Source organism: Pristiophorus japonicus, chromosome 8, assembly GCF_044704955.1.
Source record: "Pristiophorus japonicus isolate sPriJap1 chromosome 8, sPriJap1.hap1, whole genome shotgun sequence".
NCBI classification, from domain to species: domain Eukaryota; kingdom Metazoa; phylum Chordata; class Chondrichthyes; family Pristiophoridae; genus Pristiophorus; species Pristiophorus japonicus.
Window position 1 is genome coordinate 391,092 of NC_091984.1, and position 16,945 is coordinate 408,036.

Consider the following 16,945-nt stretch of genomic DNA (forward strand, 5'->3'; position numbering starts at 1 on the left):
AATACAAAACTAGCACAATTCAATGGGAATCAGCTTGTTGTCTGCTGGTCCAGGAAGAAATGCACACTTTCTTATTGATTGCCTAAATATTCTGCTGCTGGCTACACTGCCAATTCCTCACAGAAGAAAAGCAAATATTGCAATATCAGTGATTATCCCCACTTACCACAACAATAACAACTTACATTTATACCGCACCTTTGTAAAACATCCCAGAGCGTTATCAAACAAAGTGTGACATGGAGCCACATAAGGAGCTATTATTGCAGGTGGTCAAAGAGAAGGTTTTACGGAGCATCCGTAAGGAGGATACGGAGGTAGTGCAGCGAAGAGGTTTACGGGTCTGCATTCCAGAGCCTAAATGGAGCAATTAAAATTGGGGATCCACAAAAGGCTAGGATTGGAAGAGCGGCGAGATCTCGGAGAATTGTAGGGCTGCAGGAGGTTACAGAGATAGGGAGTGGCCAGGCCATCAACTTGAAAACAAGGATGAGATTTTTTTAAATTGAGGTTTTGCCAGACGGAAGCCAATGTAGGTCAGCAGGCACAGAGATAATGGGTGAACGCGACTTGGTGCGAGTTAGGATACAACCAGCTGAGCTTTCGATGGGTTCAAGTTTATGGAGGGTGGAAGATGGGTGGCCGGACAGGAGAGTATTGGAATAGCTGACTCTAGCAGTAACAAAGGCATGGATGAGGGTTTCAGCAGCAGACGGGCTGAGCTAGGGGCGATGTTACGGAGTTGGAAGTAGGTGGTCTTGGAGTGGATATGGTGTCAGAGCTCATCTCAGGGTCAAGTGTGACATCGAGGTTGTGATCTGTCCGATTCAGCCTCAGACTGTGACCATGGAGATGGATGGAGTCGCTGGCTCGGGAACGGAGTTTGTGGTGGGGATGGAAGACAATGGTTTTGGACTTCCCAATATTTAGTTGGAGGAAATTTCTGTTCATCAAGTACTGAATATCGGACAAGCAGCGTGGCAAATCAAAGAGAGCGGAGAGGTCGAGAGAGGTGTTGGTGAGGTAATGCTGGGTGTCATCAGCGTACATGTGGAGCCAGGCATCGTGGTTTCGGATCCTGTTGCCCAGGGGCAGCATGTAGGTTAGAAACAGGAGGGACCAAGGATGGGCGATTGGGGCTTCGGAGGTAATGGTGTGGCAGTAGGAAGAGACACTATTGCAGGTGATTCTCTGGCTATGATTCGATGGATGAGAATGGAGCCAGGCGAGTCCCACCCAGCTGGACGATGGTGGAGAGGCGTTGGAGGAGGATGGAGTGCTCAACCATGTCTAAGGCTGCAGACAGGTCGAGAAGGACGAGGAGGGATAGTTTACCATGGTAACAGTCACATAGGATGCCATAGTTAGTGTGTATATACATATAGGTGATTCACTAATTTACCTACCCTCACTCGTTGACTCCATCCTTGATGCAGTATTCACCGTATCTCCAAATAAACAGTAGCGAGGCATTTTAGTTCCAACCACTCCAGCCACTACCGGACCTTTCAAAGTTAAGATAAGAAAGTATAGTTATACCTTCACACAGCTGGCTCCCACAAAGGCTCTTTTGTTAACAACAATGACCCATGCAGACCGGAAGGTATCAGGTGAGGTGATTGGTCTGTATGGAGTTTGCTGATCTCAGCCAGGAGGATCACCACAGGGGGCCGACAACTGCCTTCAACCAAATGGGCGAGGAAGAGGAACAAAATCAGCAAGCTTCCCGCTTCTGACCACTCAGCTGGGCACAGTGCTGGGCACACAGCTGGGCACGGTGCTGGGCACAGTGCTGGGCAAACAGCTGGGCACGGTGCTGGGTACAGTGCAGGACACACAGCTGGGCACAGTGCTGGACACACTGCTGGGCATACAGCTGGGCACAGTGCTGGACACACAGCTGGGCACAGCTGGGTACAGTGCTGGGCACACAGCTGGGCACGGTGCTGGGTACAATGCTGGGCACACAGCTGGGTACAGTGCTGTGCACACTGCTGGGCACAGTGCTGGGCACACAGCTGAGTACAGTGCTGGGCATACAGCTGGGTACAGTGCTGGGCACAGTGCTGGGCATACAGCTGGGTACAGTGCTGGGCACAGTGCTGTGCACAGTGCTGGGCACACAGCTGGGTACAGTGCTGGGCACACAGCTGGGCACAGTGCTGGACACACTGCTGGGCATACAGCTGGGCACAGTGCGGACAATGTGGCCCACCCAATGGAGCTGGTCAAGTGTGGTTAATATCTCTACGAAGGCAGCAGGAGCAGGGAGAACCAGAGAAACTGACAATTAATTGACAGAACCATTGCTTCCGGTTGGATAACTTTTCATTCAGCCATTAATCATTATCTGGAAAAATTAAAATGATTTACCTGAGTGAATGCCTGCTCTGATTTTCAACTTGACGTCTGGCTTGTGTGGGATTATGAATGAGTAGCAGACAGCCACTAAATCCAAGGCCATGCTTGCAATCTCACCAACATGGTTTATGCCGTTTTCTTTGGGCACCCCAGAAACGACCATATCTGTCGGGAGATACGGGAGACAAGTATCAGCAGAATGGACGTCTCTCTCCGTATTTGATGGATTCCCTTTCTTCAATCCCACCTGGAACACTGGCAGCTCAGAAGACATCAGCAAATCTTATAACATGCGGACAACAAACAATTTGCATTTACCTAGCACCTTTATCATAGTACAAATGTCCCAAGGTGCATCACAGGTGCGTTATCAGACAAAATTGGACATCAAATCACATTAGGAGATGTTAGGACAAACACTTGGTCATGGAGGTTGGTTTTAAGGAGCATCTTAAAGGAAGAGAGAGAGGTAGAGAGGCGGAGAGGTTTAGGGAGGGAGTTCCATAGTTTAGGGCCCAGGCAGCTAACGGCAAGGCCACCGATGGTTGGGCAAAGGGAGTGGGGAATTCACAAGAGGCCAGAATTGTCGGAATGCAGGGATCTCAGAGGGTTGTAGGACAAATCCTAGGTTTGAGATTCATCGCTGAACCGACCTCAACTATAAAGAGATGAACTGTGATTTATCTTCCCTGCTGTTTGCAGGACTTTGTTGTGCACAAATTAGTTACTGCCTTCGCCTACATTATAACAATAACTGAACTTCAAAAACAAATTGGACTTAAAACACTTTGAGATGTCCTGTGGATTAATGAGGTGCCATATAAATTCATGTTCTTTTGTAGCAGGTTGTGAGCTATGTACTTGAAGCACCTCAAATCGCTGGAGAAATGCCACCAGCGCTGCCTCTGCAAGATCCTGCAAATCCCCCGGGAGGACAGACGCACCAACATCAGTGTCCTCGCTCAGGCCAACATCCCCAGCATCGAAGCACTGACCACACTCGACCAGCTCTGCTGGGCAGACCACATTGTTCGCATGCCCGACACGAGACTCCCAAAGCAAGCGCTCTACTCAGAACTCCTACACGGCAAGCGAGCCCCAGGTGGGCAGAGGAAACGTTACAAGGACACCCTCAAAGCTTCCTTGATAAAGTGCAACATCCCCACTGATACCTGGGAGTCCCTGGCCAAAGACCGCCCTAAGTGGAGGAAGTGCATCCGGGAGGGCGCTGAGCACCTCGAGTCTCGTCGCCGAGAGCATGCAGAAACCAAGCGCAGGCAGCGGAAGGAGCGTGCGGCAAACCAGTCCCACCCACCCCTTCCTTCAACGTCTGTCTGTCCCACCTGTGATAGAGACTGTAATTCCCGTATTGGACTGTTCAGCCACCTGAGAACTCACTTTTAGAGTGGAAGCAAGTCTGCCTCGATTCCGAGGGACCGCCTATGATGATGATGATGAAGCACCCATTTGTGGTAAATAAAATAAACTTGATTAAACCTGGAAAACTCAGTCTGCTACATGGGTCCTCATTAATTCTCCTGTCGTTTTTCTACTTTACCCGTCTCTATTAATCTGTATTTTTTCTTTCCAGCTGTAGGATTTGCAAGGATTTCCTCATGATGGGGACCAAGAGATAGAAAGAAAGAGACAGATATGGAGATAGAATTCCCAGTACTACTTTGCTGAAAGCCTGTCCACAGCAGAACGCCACCTCTGGCCGTGCCTAAGTTCAGGGGTCAGGCAGAGGGCATTGTGGAGCAGGGCTTTGGTTATGCCGGGCTGCACCTGTGGTGTGCTGGGAAGTACTGAGTCATGATGCTTCAGCCATCTCGAGAGTGTGGGCAGGTCTTCTTGGAACAGTTGGTCATTTCCTGGCCATCAATTTTGTACGTTCATGTGTTTGCATGTTCGGCCTCTACCCCAAGCATAGCCACTCCCCAGTCTCAACAACCTGACCTACAATGCTCTCAGTGCAAGAACAGTCACATCAAGAAACCTGGATGATTCGGTGTGTTCCTCCGGCAAGCAGCGTGCCATCAAAATGTACAATGGCTTCATAAAATATGTATCTTTATATGTGTGAATATTAACAAATCTTTCGGCTCCCTAATTTCAATGGAATTCTTTCACTATTTCTGTACAGAAGGATTTGCTTTCAGTGGGGAAAAGGTGAGAAAAATGCCCGGAATTCGGGAAATGGCACCACAGCCAATTTATAGTCCTTTAGGCTCATTGTTCTGTATGAGACGTCCATCCAAAAGGGGAACGCTGGGGAGGCTATATAACAATCGCACTGTAATGGTCCCGCATGAAATTAGTTCAACCGTTGAAGAAGGGAGAAAGGGATAGGCCGAGTAATTACAGGCCTGTCAGCCTACCCTCAGTGGTGGGAAAATTATTGAAAAAAATCCTGAAAGACAGGATAAATCTACATTTGGAAAAGCAAGGATTAATTAGGAACAGTTAGCATGGATTTGTTAAGTGAAGATCATGTCTGACTAATCTGATTCAATTTTTTGAGGAGGTAACCAGGAGGGTCGATGAGGGTAGTGCGTACGATGTAGTGTATATGGACTTTAGCAAAGCTTTTGATAAGGTCCCACATGGTAGACTGGTCACGAAGGTTAAAGCCCATGGGATCCAGGGCAAAGTGACAAGTTGGATCCAAGGTGGCCAAGGTTAGTGGGAAAATAGAAGATTGGGAAAATTTTAAACGACAGCAAAGAATGACTAAGAAAGCAATAAAGAAAGGAAAGATAGATTATGAAGGTAAACTTATGAAAAACATAAAAACGGATAGTAAAAGCTTTTACAGATATGTAAAATGGAAAAGAGTGACTAAAGTAAATGTTGGTCCCTTAGAAGATGAGAAGAGGGATTTAATAATGGGAAATGTGGAAATGGCTGAGACCTTAAACAATTATTTTGCTTCGGTCTTCACAGTGGAAGACACAAAAACCATGCCAAAAATTGCTGGTCACAGGAATGTGGGAAGGGAGGACCTTGAGACAATCACTATCACTAGGGGGGTAGTGCTGGACAGGCTAATGGGACTCAAGGTAGACAAGTCCCCTGGTCCTGATGAAATGCATCCCAGGGTATTAAAAGAGATGGCGGAAGTTATAGCAGATGCATTCGTTATAATCTACCAAAATTCTCTGGACTCTGGGGAGGTACCAGCGGATTGGAAAGCAGCTAATGTAATGCCTCTGTTTAAAAAAAGGGGGCAGACAAAAGGCAGGTAATTATAGGCCGGTTAGTTTAACATCTGTAGTGGGGAAAATGCTTGAAACTATCATTAAGGAAGAAATAGCAGGACATCTAGATAGGAATAGTGCAATCAAGCAGACGCAGCATGGATTCATGAAGGGGAAATCATGTTTAACTAATTTACTGGAATTCTTTGAGGATATAATGAGCATGGTGGATAGAGGTGTACCGATGGATGTGGTGTATTTAGATTTTCAAAAGGCATTCGATAAGGTGCCACACAAAAGGTTACTGCAAAAGATAAAGGTACGCAGAGTCAGAGGAAATGTATTAGCATGGATAGAGAATTGGCTGGCGAACAGAAAGCAGAGAGTCGGGATAAATGGATCCTTTTCGGGTTGGAAATCGGTGGTTAGTGGTGTGCCACAGGGATCGGTGCTGGGACCACAACTGTTTACAATATACATAGATGACCTGGAAGAGGGGACAGAGTGTAGTGTAACAAAATTTGCAGATGACACAAAGATTAGTGGGAAAGCGGGTTGTGTAGAGGACACAGAAAGGCTGCAAAGAGATTTAGATAGGTTAGGCGAATGGGCTAAGGTTTGGCAGATGGAATACAATGTCGGAAAGTGTGAGGTCATCCACCTTGGGAAAAAAAACAGTAAAAGGGAATATTATTTGAATGGGGAGAAATTACAACATGCTGAGGTGCAGAGGGACCTGGGGGTCCTTGTGCATGAATCCCAAAAAGTTAGTTTGCAGGTGCAGCAGGTAATCAGGAAGGCAAATGGAATGTTGGCCTTCATTGCGAGAGGGATGGAGTACAAAAGCAGGGAGGTCCTGCTGCAACTGTATAGGGTATTGGTGAGGCCGCACCTGGAGTACTGCGTGCAGTTTTGGTCACCTTACTTAAGGAAGGATATACTAGCTTTGGAGGGGGTACAGAGACGATTCACGAGGCTGATTCCGGAGATGAGGGAGTTACCTTATGATGATAGATTGAGTAGACTGGGTCTTTACTCGTTGGAGTTCAGAAGGATGAGGGGTGATCTTATCAAAACATTTAAAATAATGAAAGGGATGGACAAGATAGAGGCAGAGAGGTTGTTTTCACTGGTCGGGGAGACTAGAACTAGGGGGCACAGCCTCAAAATACGGGGGAGCCAATTTAAAACCGAGTTGAGAAGGAATTTCTTCTTCCAGAGGGTTGTGAATCTCTGGAATTCTCTGCCCAAGGAAGCAGTTGAGGCTAGCTCATTGAATGTATTCAAGTCACAGATAGATAGATTTTTAACCAATAAGGGAATTAAGGGTTACGGGGAGCGGGCGGGTAAGTGGAGCTGAGTCCACGGCCAGATCAGCCATGATCTTGTTAAATGGCGGAGCAGGCTCGAGGGGCTAGATGGCCAACTCCTGTTCCTAATTCTTATGTTCTTATGTTCTTATGTAAAATTGGCTTGGGGGTAGGAAGCAAAGGGTAATGGTTGATGGATGTTTTTGTGACTGGAAGGATGTTTCCAGTGGGGTTCCGCAGGGCTCAGTACTGGGCCCCTTGCTTTTTGTGGTATATATCAACGATTTAGATTTGAATATAGGGAGTATGATTAAGAAGTTTACAGATGACACTAAAATTGGCTGTGTGGTTGTTAATGAAGAGGAAAGTCATGGGCTGTAGGAGGATATCAATCTACTGGTCAGGTGGGCAGTGCAGTGGCAAATGGAATTTAATTCAGAGAACTGTGGGGTGATGCACTTTGGGAGGGCTAATAAGGAAAGGGTATACACAATAAGCGGTAGGCCACTTAATAGTGTAGATGAACAAAGGGATCTTGGAGTGCTTGTCCACAGATCCCTGAAAGTAGCAGGCCAGGTGGATAAGGTAGTTAAGAAGGCATATGCACTACGACAACTGGCTGTTCACCCTCCCTCTTCAAAATGTCCTGCACCCGCTCCGAGACATCCTTGACTCTTGCACCAGGGAGGCAACATACCATCCTGGAGTCTCGGGGTATTCAATATTTAGGAAGGACAGACAGAAAGCGAAAGGAGTCGGGGTGGCGTTGCTGGTTAAAGAGGAAATTATTGCAATAGTAAGGAAGGACCTTAGCTTGGATGATGTGGAATCGGTATAGGTGGAGCTACGGAATACCAAGGGGCAGAAAACGCTAGTGGGATTTGTGTACAGACCACCAAACAGTAGTAATGAGGATGGCGACAGCATCAAACAAGAAATTAGGGATGCATGCAATAAAGGTACAGCAGTTATCATGGGCGACTTTAATCTACATATCGATTGGGCTAACCAAACTGGTAGCAATGCGGTGGAGGAGGATTTCCTGGAGTGTATTGGGGGTGGTTTCCGAGACCAATATGTCGAGGAACCAACGAGAGGGCTGGCCATCCTAGACTGGGTGATGTGTAATGAGAAAGGACTAATTAGCAATCTTGTTGTGCGAGGCCACTTGGGGAAGAGTGACCATAATATGGTAGAATTATTTATTAAAATGGAAAGTGACACAGTTAATTCAGAGACTAGAGTCCTGAACTTAAGGAAAGGTAACTTCGATGGTATGAGACGTGAATTGGCTAGAATAGACTGGCGAGGGATACTTAAAGGGTTGACGGTGGATAGGCAATGGCAAACATTTAAAGATCACATGGATGAACTTCAACAATTGTACATCACTGTCTGGAGTAGAAATAAAACGGGGAAGGTGGCTCAACTGTAGCCCACAAGAGAAATAAGGGAGAGTGTTAAAGCCAAGGAAGAGGCATATAAATTGGCCAGAAAAAGCAGCAAACCTGAGGACTGGGAGAATTTTGCAATACAGCAGAGGAGGACAAAGGGTTTAATTAGGAGGGAGAAAATAGAGTATGAGAGAAAACTTGCTGGCAACATAAAAACTGACTGCAAAAGCTTCTATAAATATGTGAAGAGAAAAAGATTAGTGAAAACAAACGTAGGTCCCTTGCAGTCAGATTCAAGTGAATTTATAATGGGGAACAAAGAAATGGCGGACCAGTTAAACAAATACTTTGGTTCTGTCTTCACGAAGGAGGACACGAATAACCTTCCAGAAATACTAGGGGACCGAGGGTCTAGTGGGAAGGAGGAACTGAAGGAAATCCTTATTGGTGGGAAATTGTGTTAGGGAAATTGATGGGATTGAAGGCCGATAAATCCCCAGGGCCTGATAGTCTGCATCCCAGAGTACTTAAGGAAGTAGCCCTAGAAATAATGGATGCATTGGTGATCAATTTCCAATAGTCTATCGACTCTGGATTGGTTCCTATGGACTGAAGGGTAGCTAACGTAACACCACTTTTTAAGAAAGGAGGGAGAGAGAAAACAGGTAATTATAGACCGGTTAGCCTGATATCAGTCGTGGGGGAAATGTTGGAAATAATTATTAAAGATGAAATAGCAGCACATTTGGAAAGCAGTGACGGGATCGGTTCAAGTCAGCATGGATTTATGAAAGGGAAATCCTGCTTGACAAATAGAAACATAGAAACATAGAAAATAGGTGCAGGAGTAGGCCATTCGGCCCTTCTAGCCTGCACCGCCATTCAATGAACATGCAACTTCAGTACCCCATTCCTGCTATCTCACCATACCCCTTGATCCCCCTAGTAGTAAGGACTACATCTAACTCCTTTTTGAATATATTTAGTGAATATTGGCCTCAACAACTTTCTGTGGTAGAGAATTCCACAGGTTCACCACTCTCTGGGTGAAGAAGTTTCTCCTCATCTCGGTCCTAAATGGCTTACCCCTTATCCTTAGACTGTGACCCCTGGTTCTGGACTTCCCCAACATTGTGAACATTCTTCCTGCATCTAACCTGTCTAAACCCATCAGAATTTTAAACGTTTCTATAAGGTCCCCTCTCATTCTTCTGAACTCCAGTGAATACAAGCCCAGTTGATTTAGTCTTTCTTGATATGTCAGTCCCGCCATCCCGGGAATCAGTCTGGTGAACCTTGGCTGCACTCCCTCAATAACAAGAATGTCCTTCCTCAGGTTAGGAGACCAAAACTGTACACAATACTCCAGGTGTGGCCTCACCAAGGCCCTGTACAACTGTAGTAACACCTCCCTGCCCCTGTACTCAAATCCCCTCGCTATGAAGGCCAACATGCCATTTGCTTTCTTAACCGCCTGCTGTACCTGCATGCCAACCTTCAATGACTGATGTACCATGACACCCAGGTCTCGTTGCACTTCCCCTTTTCCTAATCTGTCACCATTCAGATAATAGTCTGTCTCTCTGTTTTTACCACCAAAGTGGACAACCTCACATTTATTCACATTATACTTCATCTGCCATGCATTTGCCCACTCGCCTAACCTATCCAAGTCGCTCTGCAGCCACATAGCATCCTCCTCGCAGCTCACACTGCCACCTAACTTAGTGTCATCCGAAAATCTGGAGATACTACATTTAATCCCCTCGTCTAAATCATTAATGTACAATGTAAACAGCTGGGGCCCCAGCACAGAACCTTGCGGTACCCCACTAGTCACTGCCTGCCATTCTGAAAAGTACCCATTTACTCCTACTCTTTGCTTCCTGTCTGACAACCAGTTCTCAATCCACGTCAGCACACTACCCCTAATCCCATGTGCTTTAACTTTGCACATTAATCTCTTGTGTGGAACCTTGTCGAAAGCCTTCTGAAAGTCCAAATATACCACATCAACTGGTTCTCCCTTGTCCACTCTACTGGAAACATCCTCAAAAAATTCCAGAAGATTTGTCAAGCATGATTTCCCTTTCACAAATCCATGCTGACTTGGACCTATCATGTCACCTCTTTCCAAATGCGCTGCTATGACATCCTTAATAATTGATTCCATCATCTTACCCACTACCGATGTCAGGCTGACCGGTCTATAATTCCCTGTTTTCTCTCTCCCTCCTTTTTTAAAAAGTGGGGTTACATTGGCTACCCTCCACTCGATAGGAACTGATCCAGAGTCAATGGAATGTTGGAAAATGACTGTCAATGCATCCGCTATTTCCAAGGCCACCTCCTTAAGTATTCTGGGATGCAGTCCATCAGGCCCTCGACATTTATCGGCCTTCAATCCCATCAATTTCCCCAACACAATTTCCCGACTAATAAGGATTTCCCTCAGTTCCTCCTCCTTACTAGACCCTCTGACCCTTCTTATATCCGGAATGTTGTTCGTGTCCTCCTTAGTGAATACTGAACCAAAGTACTTGTTCAATTGGTCCGCCATTTCTTTGTTCCCCGTTATGACTTCCCCTGATTCTGACTGCAGGGGACCTACGTTTGTCTTTACTAACCTTTTTCTCTTTACATATTTATAGAAACTTTTGCAATCCGTCTTAATGTTCCCTGCAAGCTTCTTCTCGTACTCCATTTTCCCTGCCCTAATCAAACCCTTTGTCCTCCTCTGCTGAGTTCTAAATTTCTCCCAGTCTCCGGGTTATAATTAGCGGGGACACTTGTACCTGCATCGATGTGAAAGGGAGCGGACAATGGAAGCATTGGACCCAGCTTAAGGTTTTTGAACCAGCCGTTTAGCACACGTATTAGTTGTTGTTTGTCTATTTACAGATTGACAGCGAGAGATTCTTAAAGCAAGCCATTTGGCCATTTTGCCTTTGAATATTTGTTAAATATAGAGTAATAAGATGATGAAATTATATATTGCGATCGGTGCGATTATCATAGTTCGTGTTAGGTCCGGCCTGCTAGCTAGACCGAAACTAGAGTTACATGTGAATACCTTTTTGTACATGTCTTATGTTTATGCGCAAAATGAGAACTTTTCTAGTTGCTGGGTATGATCGCACATCCCCATACATAGCAAAGGAGGCATCCCCTTGAGGTCAATCTCCCTTAACATCTCGGAAGTAGCGGAGTGGGTAATGCGACAAAACGGTACAGAGTGGGGATAAAGAAACGTGGAGATCGGGGGGTTACCTTTTGGATGCATTGACGGATAGTACAAGCCGGAATACAATAGGTCGGTACAACCCCGTTCCTGGTTTTGACCAACACCTCAGGAGTTGGAAGGCCCACCGCTGACATTTGTTTCACTAGAAACCTGACTGGTGAGGAAACAGGTTTTGTAGCAGGATATAGCAATTGTACGCAATACTTTAACCTCACCAGGTGGAACATAATAGCCAGCGAAACAACAAACCAGGGGTTCTTTGAAATAGAGGGTTTGAAGAATCAAACAAGTAGCCAGTACTGGGATCCTAAGATTAGGTGGCGACGGGGGCTGAGAGAGAGAGATTGGGATTGAATCTAACAGCATACAATGGCACTTATTTTGTGTGCGGGCATAAGGCTACCCCTGGTTGCCTCAGAACTGGAGGGGGTCCTGTTATTTGGGATATGTGGTCCCTTTTGTCAGACGGGTACGTACTTTAGCAGAAGTACAGACACCAGGTCGACTAAGACGAGATCTTACCCCGGTAGAGAGGCTATTTGGGGTCATGGTGCTCCCATTCGGGATAGGACGCACCATGGATGAATTATGTAACCTAGAGAGGGTACTGGAACAGATAGTTAACGACACTGCTGAAGCAATGGAGGGTATAACGGCTGAAATGGTAGCCATACGCACAATGGTACTCCAGAACCGAATGGCCCTCGATTATAGACTAGCACAAAGTGGGGGCACATGTGCCTTAATTGGAGCTGAATGTTGCACTTACATTCCCGATAATTCAGAAAACATAACCAACCTCGCTGATCACATAAGAAGTTATCCATAACAGCAGGAGGATCTGGCTGGTTTGACTGGCTGTTAGGGGGATCCTGGGGGTCCTATCTTATGCATGGAGTAATTATTCTGGTTGTAATAATAATTACTTGCTGTCTGATTATAGTGTGTTTTAATATCTGCTGTAAAGTTATGATGGCCCGACTGATGCCAGTAGCCAGTGTAATCGCCGAAGAAGCAGCACACCTGATGGAAATACCTGAAGACACCAAGGATGAAGAAACAGATGACGATGACACCGACCACTATCTTTGAAGGGTAGCCTAGAGCTACAGGCAAGGTGGACATACGGAACATCAGGGAAGTAACATACCCCAAAGGACGAATATATGACATCATGCTACTATCATTGTGGTCACCTGATTCCGTGAACATCCTCCAGGACCAAAAGGGGGAATATTGTTGGAGCGGATTTTTGGACATATACTGGACTAGTATACGGGACCAAACATTTGTTTTATTTTCCCCTTTAATGAATTTTGTAAGGGACAATACTGATGCATTATGCTTTATATATAAAAAAACAGTTAGACTTCAAGGTATGCTGGCCTTGAGTTATGGAGATAGGAAAGTGAGATAATGAACACTGGAGAGTTAAGTGCTGGGTATGTTTGTTTATACCGGTGCCAAAAGCCTGCACTTGTTTATACTGCCCTGTCACAATGCAGGATGGTTTATATCAAAAACTTAGCCTTCAATAGTAAAAGCTTTGTAGTGCTAAAGCATGTGTTGTAAAGTGACGTAACTTGTAAGATAAAAGAACCTCACTGAAGATACCAATTTGAGAAATGGTTCAGAGACAGGGTCTCTAACACTTCTCCCAAAGCTTTGTCTCCGATTTAATAAACCTTTCTTTATATATTATACAGTCTCGGAAATATTTTTCCACAACAGGTCCTTTTCAGAATGGCAGGCAGTGACTAGTGGAGTGCCGCAGGGCTCAGTGCTGGATCTCAGCTATTTACAATATACATTAATGATTTAGATGAAGGAATTGAGTGTAATATCTCCAAGTTTGCAGATGACACTAAGCTGGGTGGCAGTGTGAGCTGTGAGGAGGACGCTAAAAGGCTGCAGGGTGACTTGGACAGGTTAAGTGAGTGGACAAACGTGTGGCAGATGCAGTATAATGTGGATAAATGTGAGGTTATCCACTTTGGTGGCAAAAACACAAAGGCAGAATATTATCTGAATGGCGGCAGATTAGGAAACGGGGAGGTTCAACGAGACCTGGGTGTCATGGTACATCAGTCATTGAAAGTTGCCATGCAGGTACAGCAGGCAGTGAAGAAAGCAAATGGTATGTTGGTGTTCATAGCGAGGGGATTTGAGTATAGGAGCAGGGAGGTCTTACTGCAGTTGTACAGGGCCTTGGTGAGGCCTCACCTGGAATATTGTGTACAGTTTTGGTCTCCTAATCTGAGGAAGGATGAGAGGGGATCTCATAGAAACCTATAAGATTCTGATGGGACGGGACAGGTTAGATGCGGGAAGAATGTTCCCGTTGTTGGGGAAGTCCAGAACCAGGGGACACAGTCTTAGGATAAGGGGTAGGCCATTTAGGACTGAGATGAGGAGAAACTTCTTCACTCAGAGTTGTTAAGCTGTGGAATTCCCGACCGCAGAGAGTTGTTGAGGCCAGTTCATTGGATATAATCAAGAGGGAGTTAGATACGGCCCTTACAGCTAAAGGGATCAAGGAGTATGGAGAGAAAGCAGGAAAGGGGTACTGAGGGAATGATCAGCCATGAACTCATTGAATGGTGGTGCGGGCTCGAAAGGCCGAATGGCCTACTCCTGCACCTATTTTCTATGTTTCTAAGGAATAGAATACGACCAGAGTGATCTCCTGGACTAGTTTTGATTGCATTGATGGGTTGGAGAGGAATTTTCCCAGATTTTCTTCTGCCTAAATTAGCCTGGGTTTTTATCTGGTTTTTGCCTCTCCCAGGAGATCACATGGCTCCGGCTGGGGACGAGTAGATGTTTTCAGTAAAAGGGGTGTCGCAGTTGTGGTGAGGCGGATTATTTGGGCTGGGTGCTCTTTGCCTTTCCATCATTGTTCATAGGTTTATATGCATCGTACTGCTCTGCTGACCGAGGGCCGTGCGGCTCTTTGTCGACTGGCGCGGACACGATGGGCCGAAATGACCTCCTTCTGCGCTGTAAACTTGTATGTTTCTATGTTTCTACTGAGAGATGATGGGCGCCCAGCACAACACTGTCCCGAATGCAGTACAAGTCAATTCAATTGTATTCTCATTCAGAGATGCCTTCGGCATGGGTGGCACATGAGCATTTATTACGCGGCAGATGTGCTGCATACATCAAGTTGACATGACATCGAATACATTAAATTGACTCCGCGTGGGATTTTCCGGTCCTTTGCGCTCCGGGTTTCGTCCCGGAGCGACGTGAAAGGTGGCGTTCAGGTCCGGCCGCTGTGTCGGGTGTGCAACGCCTCTCGAGTTTTGACTGGAACCCCACCCGTCCGCCTGGAATCACGCCTCGCAATGACCGGCTGGGAAATCAGAGCTGTTCCAGCGATCCTGAGGGCAGTGAGGACGGTAAATGTAAGTGCGACTGTTTGTTCGTTAATTGTCTCAGCGATTTGTGTTGTGGTGCTGCGGGCAATGTTTTGGGGAATGTTTTTGTTATGTATGCATGCCAACAATGTTATCATGTACTGTAACACTGAATGCACCTTCATCCTGTGCGCACCTTACCTGGACACCAGAGGGTGCTGCTGCTGGAGATCTGAGGGTCACCTGCACACTGCAGGTAACCCAGTATAAAAGGGAGCTCACCTCTTGGTGTCCTCACTCTAGAAGCTGCAATAAAGGACTACGGTCTGTCCAGTTTAAGTACCATACCCCTGCCTTGTGGATTCAATCAAAGAGTGCCTACATATACAATAGTTGTTGTGTTATTTTTAAGGTCCCCCCCCCAGCCTCTCTCGGGGCGCACACAGCCTGGCACTTTCGTTTCCCATTTTTGCGACTCAAAAGTTGTACACGCCTCCCTTCGCGCTGCGCCCCCTGACACAGGGTCCAGATTTCAAAAATTCCTTACTGGAGTGCAAACTATTCCCGGCCGGTAACTTTCCTGCCCCGACTACATATTCACCCCGAAAACAGAAAACCTTAAAATCCAGCCCCACATCTTAACTCGGTTGGTAGCACTGTCACGTTTGGTTCAGAATGCTGTGGGCTCGAGCCCCATACCAAGAACTGAGCACATACCCCACAGCAACGCTCCAGGGCAGTGCTGCACTGTCGGAGGTGCCTCCCTTCAGGTCAAATGCTACACAGACACTCCTTCTGTCTGCTGCAGTGGCTCAGGTGGAGGTTAAAGTTCTGGAGAAGAACAGAGAGCTCTCCTGCTGCCCTGGCCTATATTCCTCCCTCAATCCTGCACCATCAGAACAGACAGATTGTTCATCTCCTTGCTGTCTGTATGCAACAAATGGCTACTGTGCTTGCCATTGCCGTCACTGCACTTCAAACAATTCCTTGTATATGAAGCACTTTAGGACATTTCCAAGGGATGTGATAAGTTGCTATATAAATCCAGGCTTCTGTTTTCCCAACACAGTAAACTTTCAGTGGGAAGGGTCAGTATGCGGGTGCTTTCAATGGAGTAAATGTGTGTCTGTAAGGTCTGTGGGGGTTATTTTAACTTTGGCCAATGGTGTAAAATGGGCGATGTGAAATCAACCGCTCATTATACAACATACTCATTTTCCCTTCCATTGAAGTCAACAGGAAGGAAAATGGAGCACAGAGCATCAGCCAGTGGCTCAGTGGGCAGCACCCTCGCCTCTGAGTCAGAAGGTTGTGGGTTCAAGACCCACCCCAAAGACTTGAGCACATAATCTACGCTGACACTTCAGTGCTGCACTGAGGGAGCGCCGCACTGTCGGAGGGGCAGTACTGAGGGAGTACTGCACTGTCGGAGGGGCAGTACTGAGGGAGTACTGCACTGTCGGAGGGGCAGTACTGAGGGAGTACTGCACTGTCGGAGGGGCAGTACTGAGGGAGCGCCGCACTGTCGGAGGGGCAGTACTGAGGGAGTACTGCACTGTCGGAGGGGCAGTACTGAAGGAGTGCCGCACTGTCGGAGGGGCAGAACTGAGGGAGTGCTGGGTGGGTGGCGGTGTGAGCTGTGAGGGGGACGCTAAGAGGCTGCAGGGTGACTTGGACAGGTCAGGTGAGTGGGCAAATGCATGGCAGATGTAATATAATGTGGATAAATGTGAGGTTATCCACTTTGGTGGCAAAAACACGAAGGCAGAATATTATCTGAATGGTGACAGATTAGGAAAAGGGGAGGTGCAACGAGACCTGGGTGTCATGGTACATCAGTCATTGAAAGTTGGCATGCAGGTACAGCAGGTGGTGAAGAAGGCAAATGGCATTTTGGTCTTCATAGCGAGAGGATTTGGGTATAGGAGCAGGGAGGTCTTACAGCAGTTGTACAGAGCTTTGGTGAGGCCACACATATTGTGTACAGTTTTGGTCTCCTAATCTGAGGAAGGACATTCTTGCTATTGAGGGAGTGCAGCGAAGGTTTACCAGACTGATTCCTGGGATGGCAGGACTG

The 16,945-nt window shown here is 46.6% G+C and overlaps 1 protein-coding gene across 1 annotated transcript in view; it reads right to left on the reverse strand.

Annotated features, from left to right (window-relative positions):
* Positions 1–1,195: 1,195 nt before the first annotated feature.
* The window catches only part of LOC139268360 (atrial natriuretic peptide receptor 2-like), a 148,890-nt gene continuing 133,140 nt past the window's right edge, over positions 1,196–16,945 (reverse strand). The window contains exons 22-24 of the mRNA XM_070886432.1: positions 2,374–2,526; positions 1,407–1,505; positions 1,196–1,296 (exon numbers count right to left, since the gene is read on the reverse strand). Of these exons, the coding sequence (XP_070742533.1) occupies positions 1,196–1,296; positions 1,407–1,505; positions 2,374–2,526 (353 nt within the window). The remainder of the gene's footprint in view (positions 1,297–1,406; positions 1,506–2,373; positions 2,527–16,945) is intronic.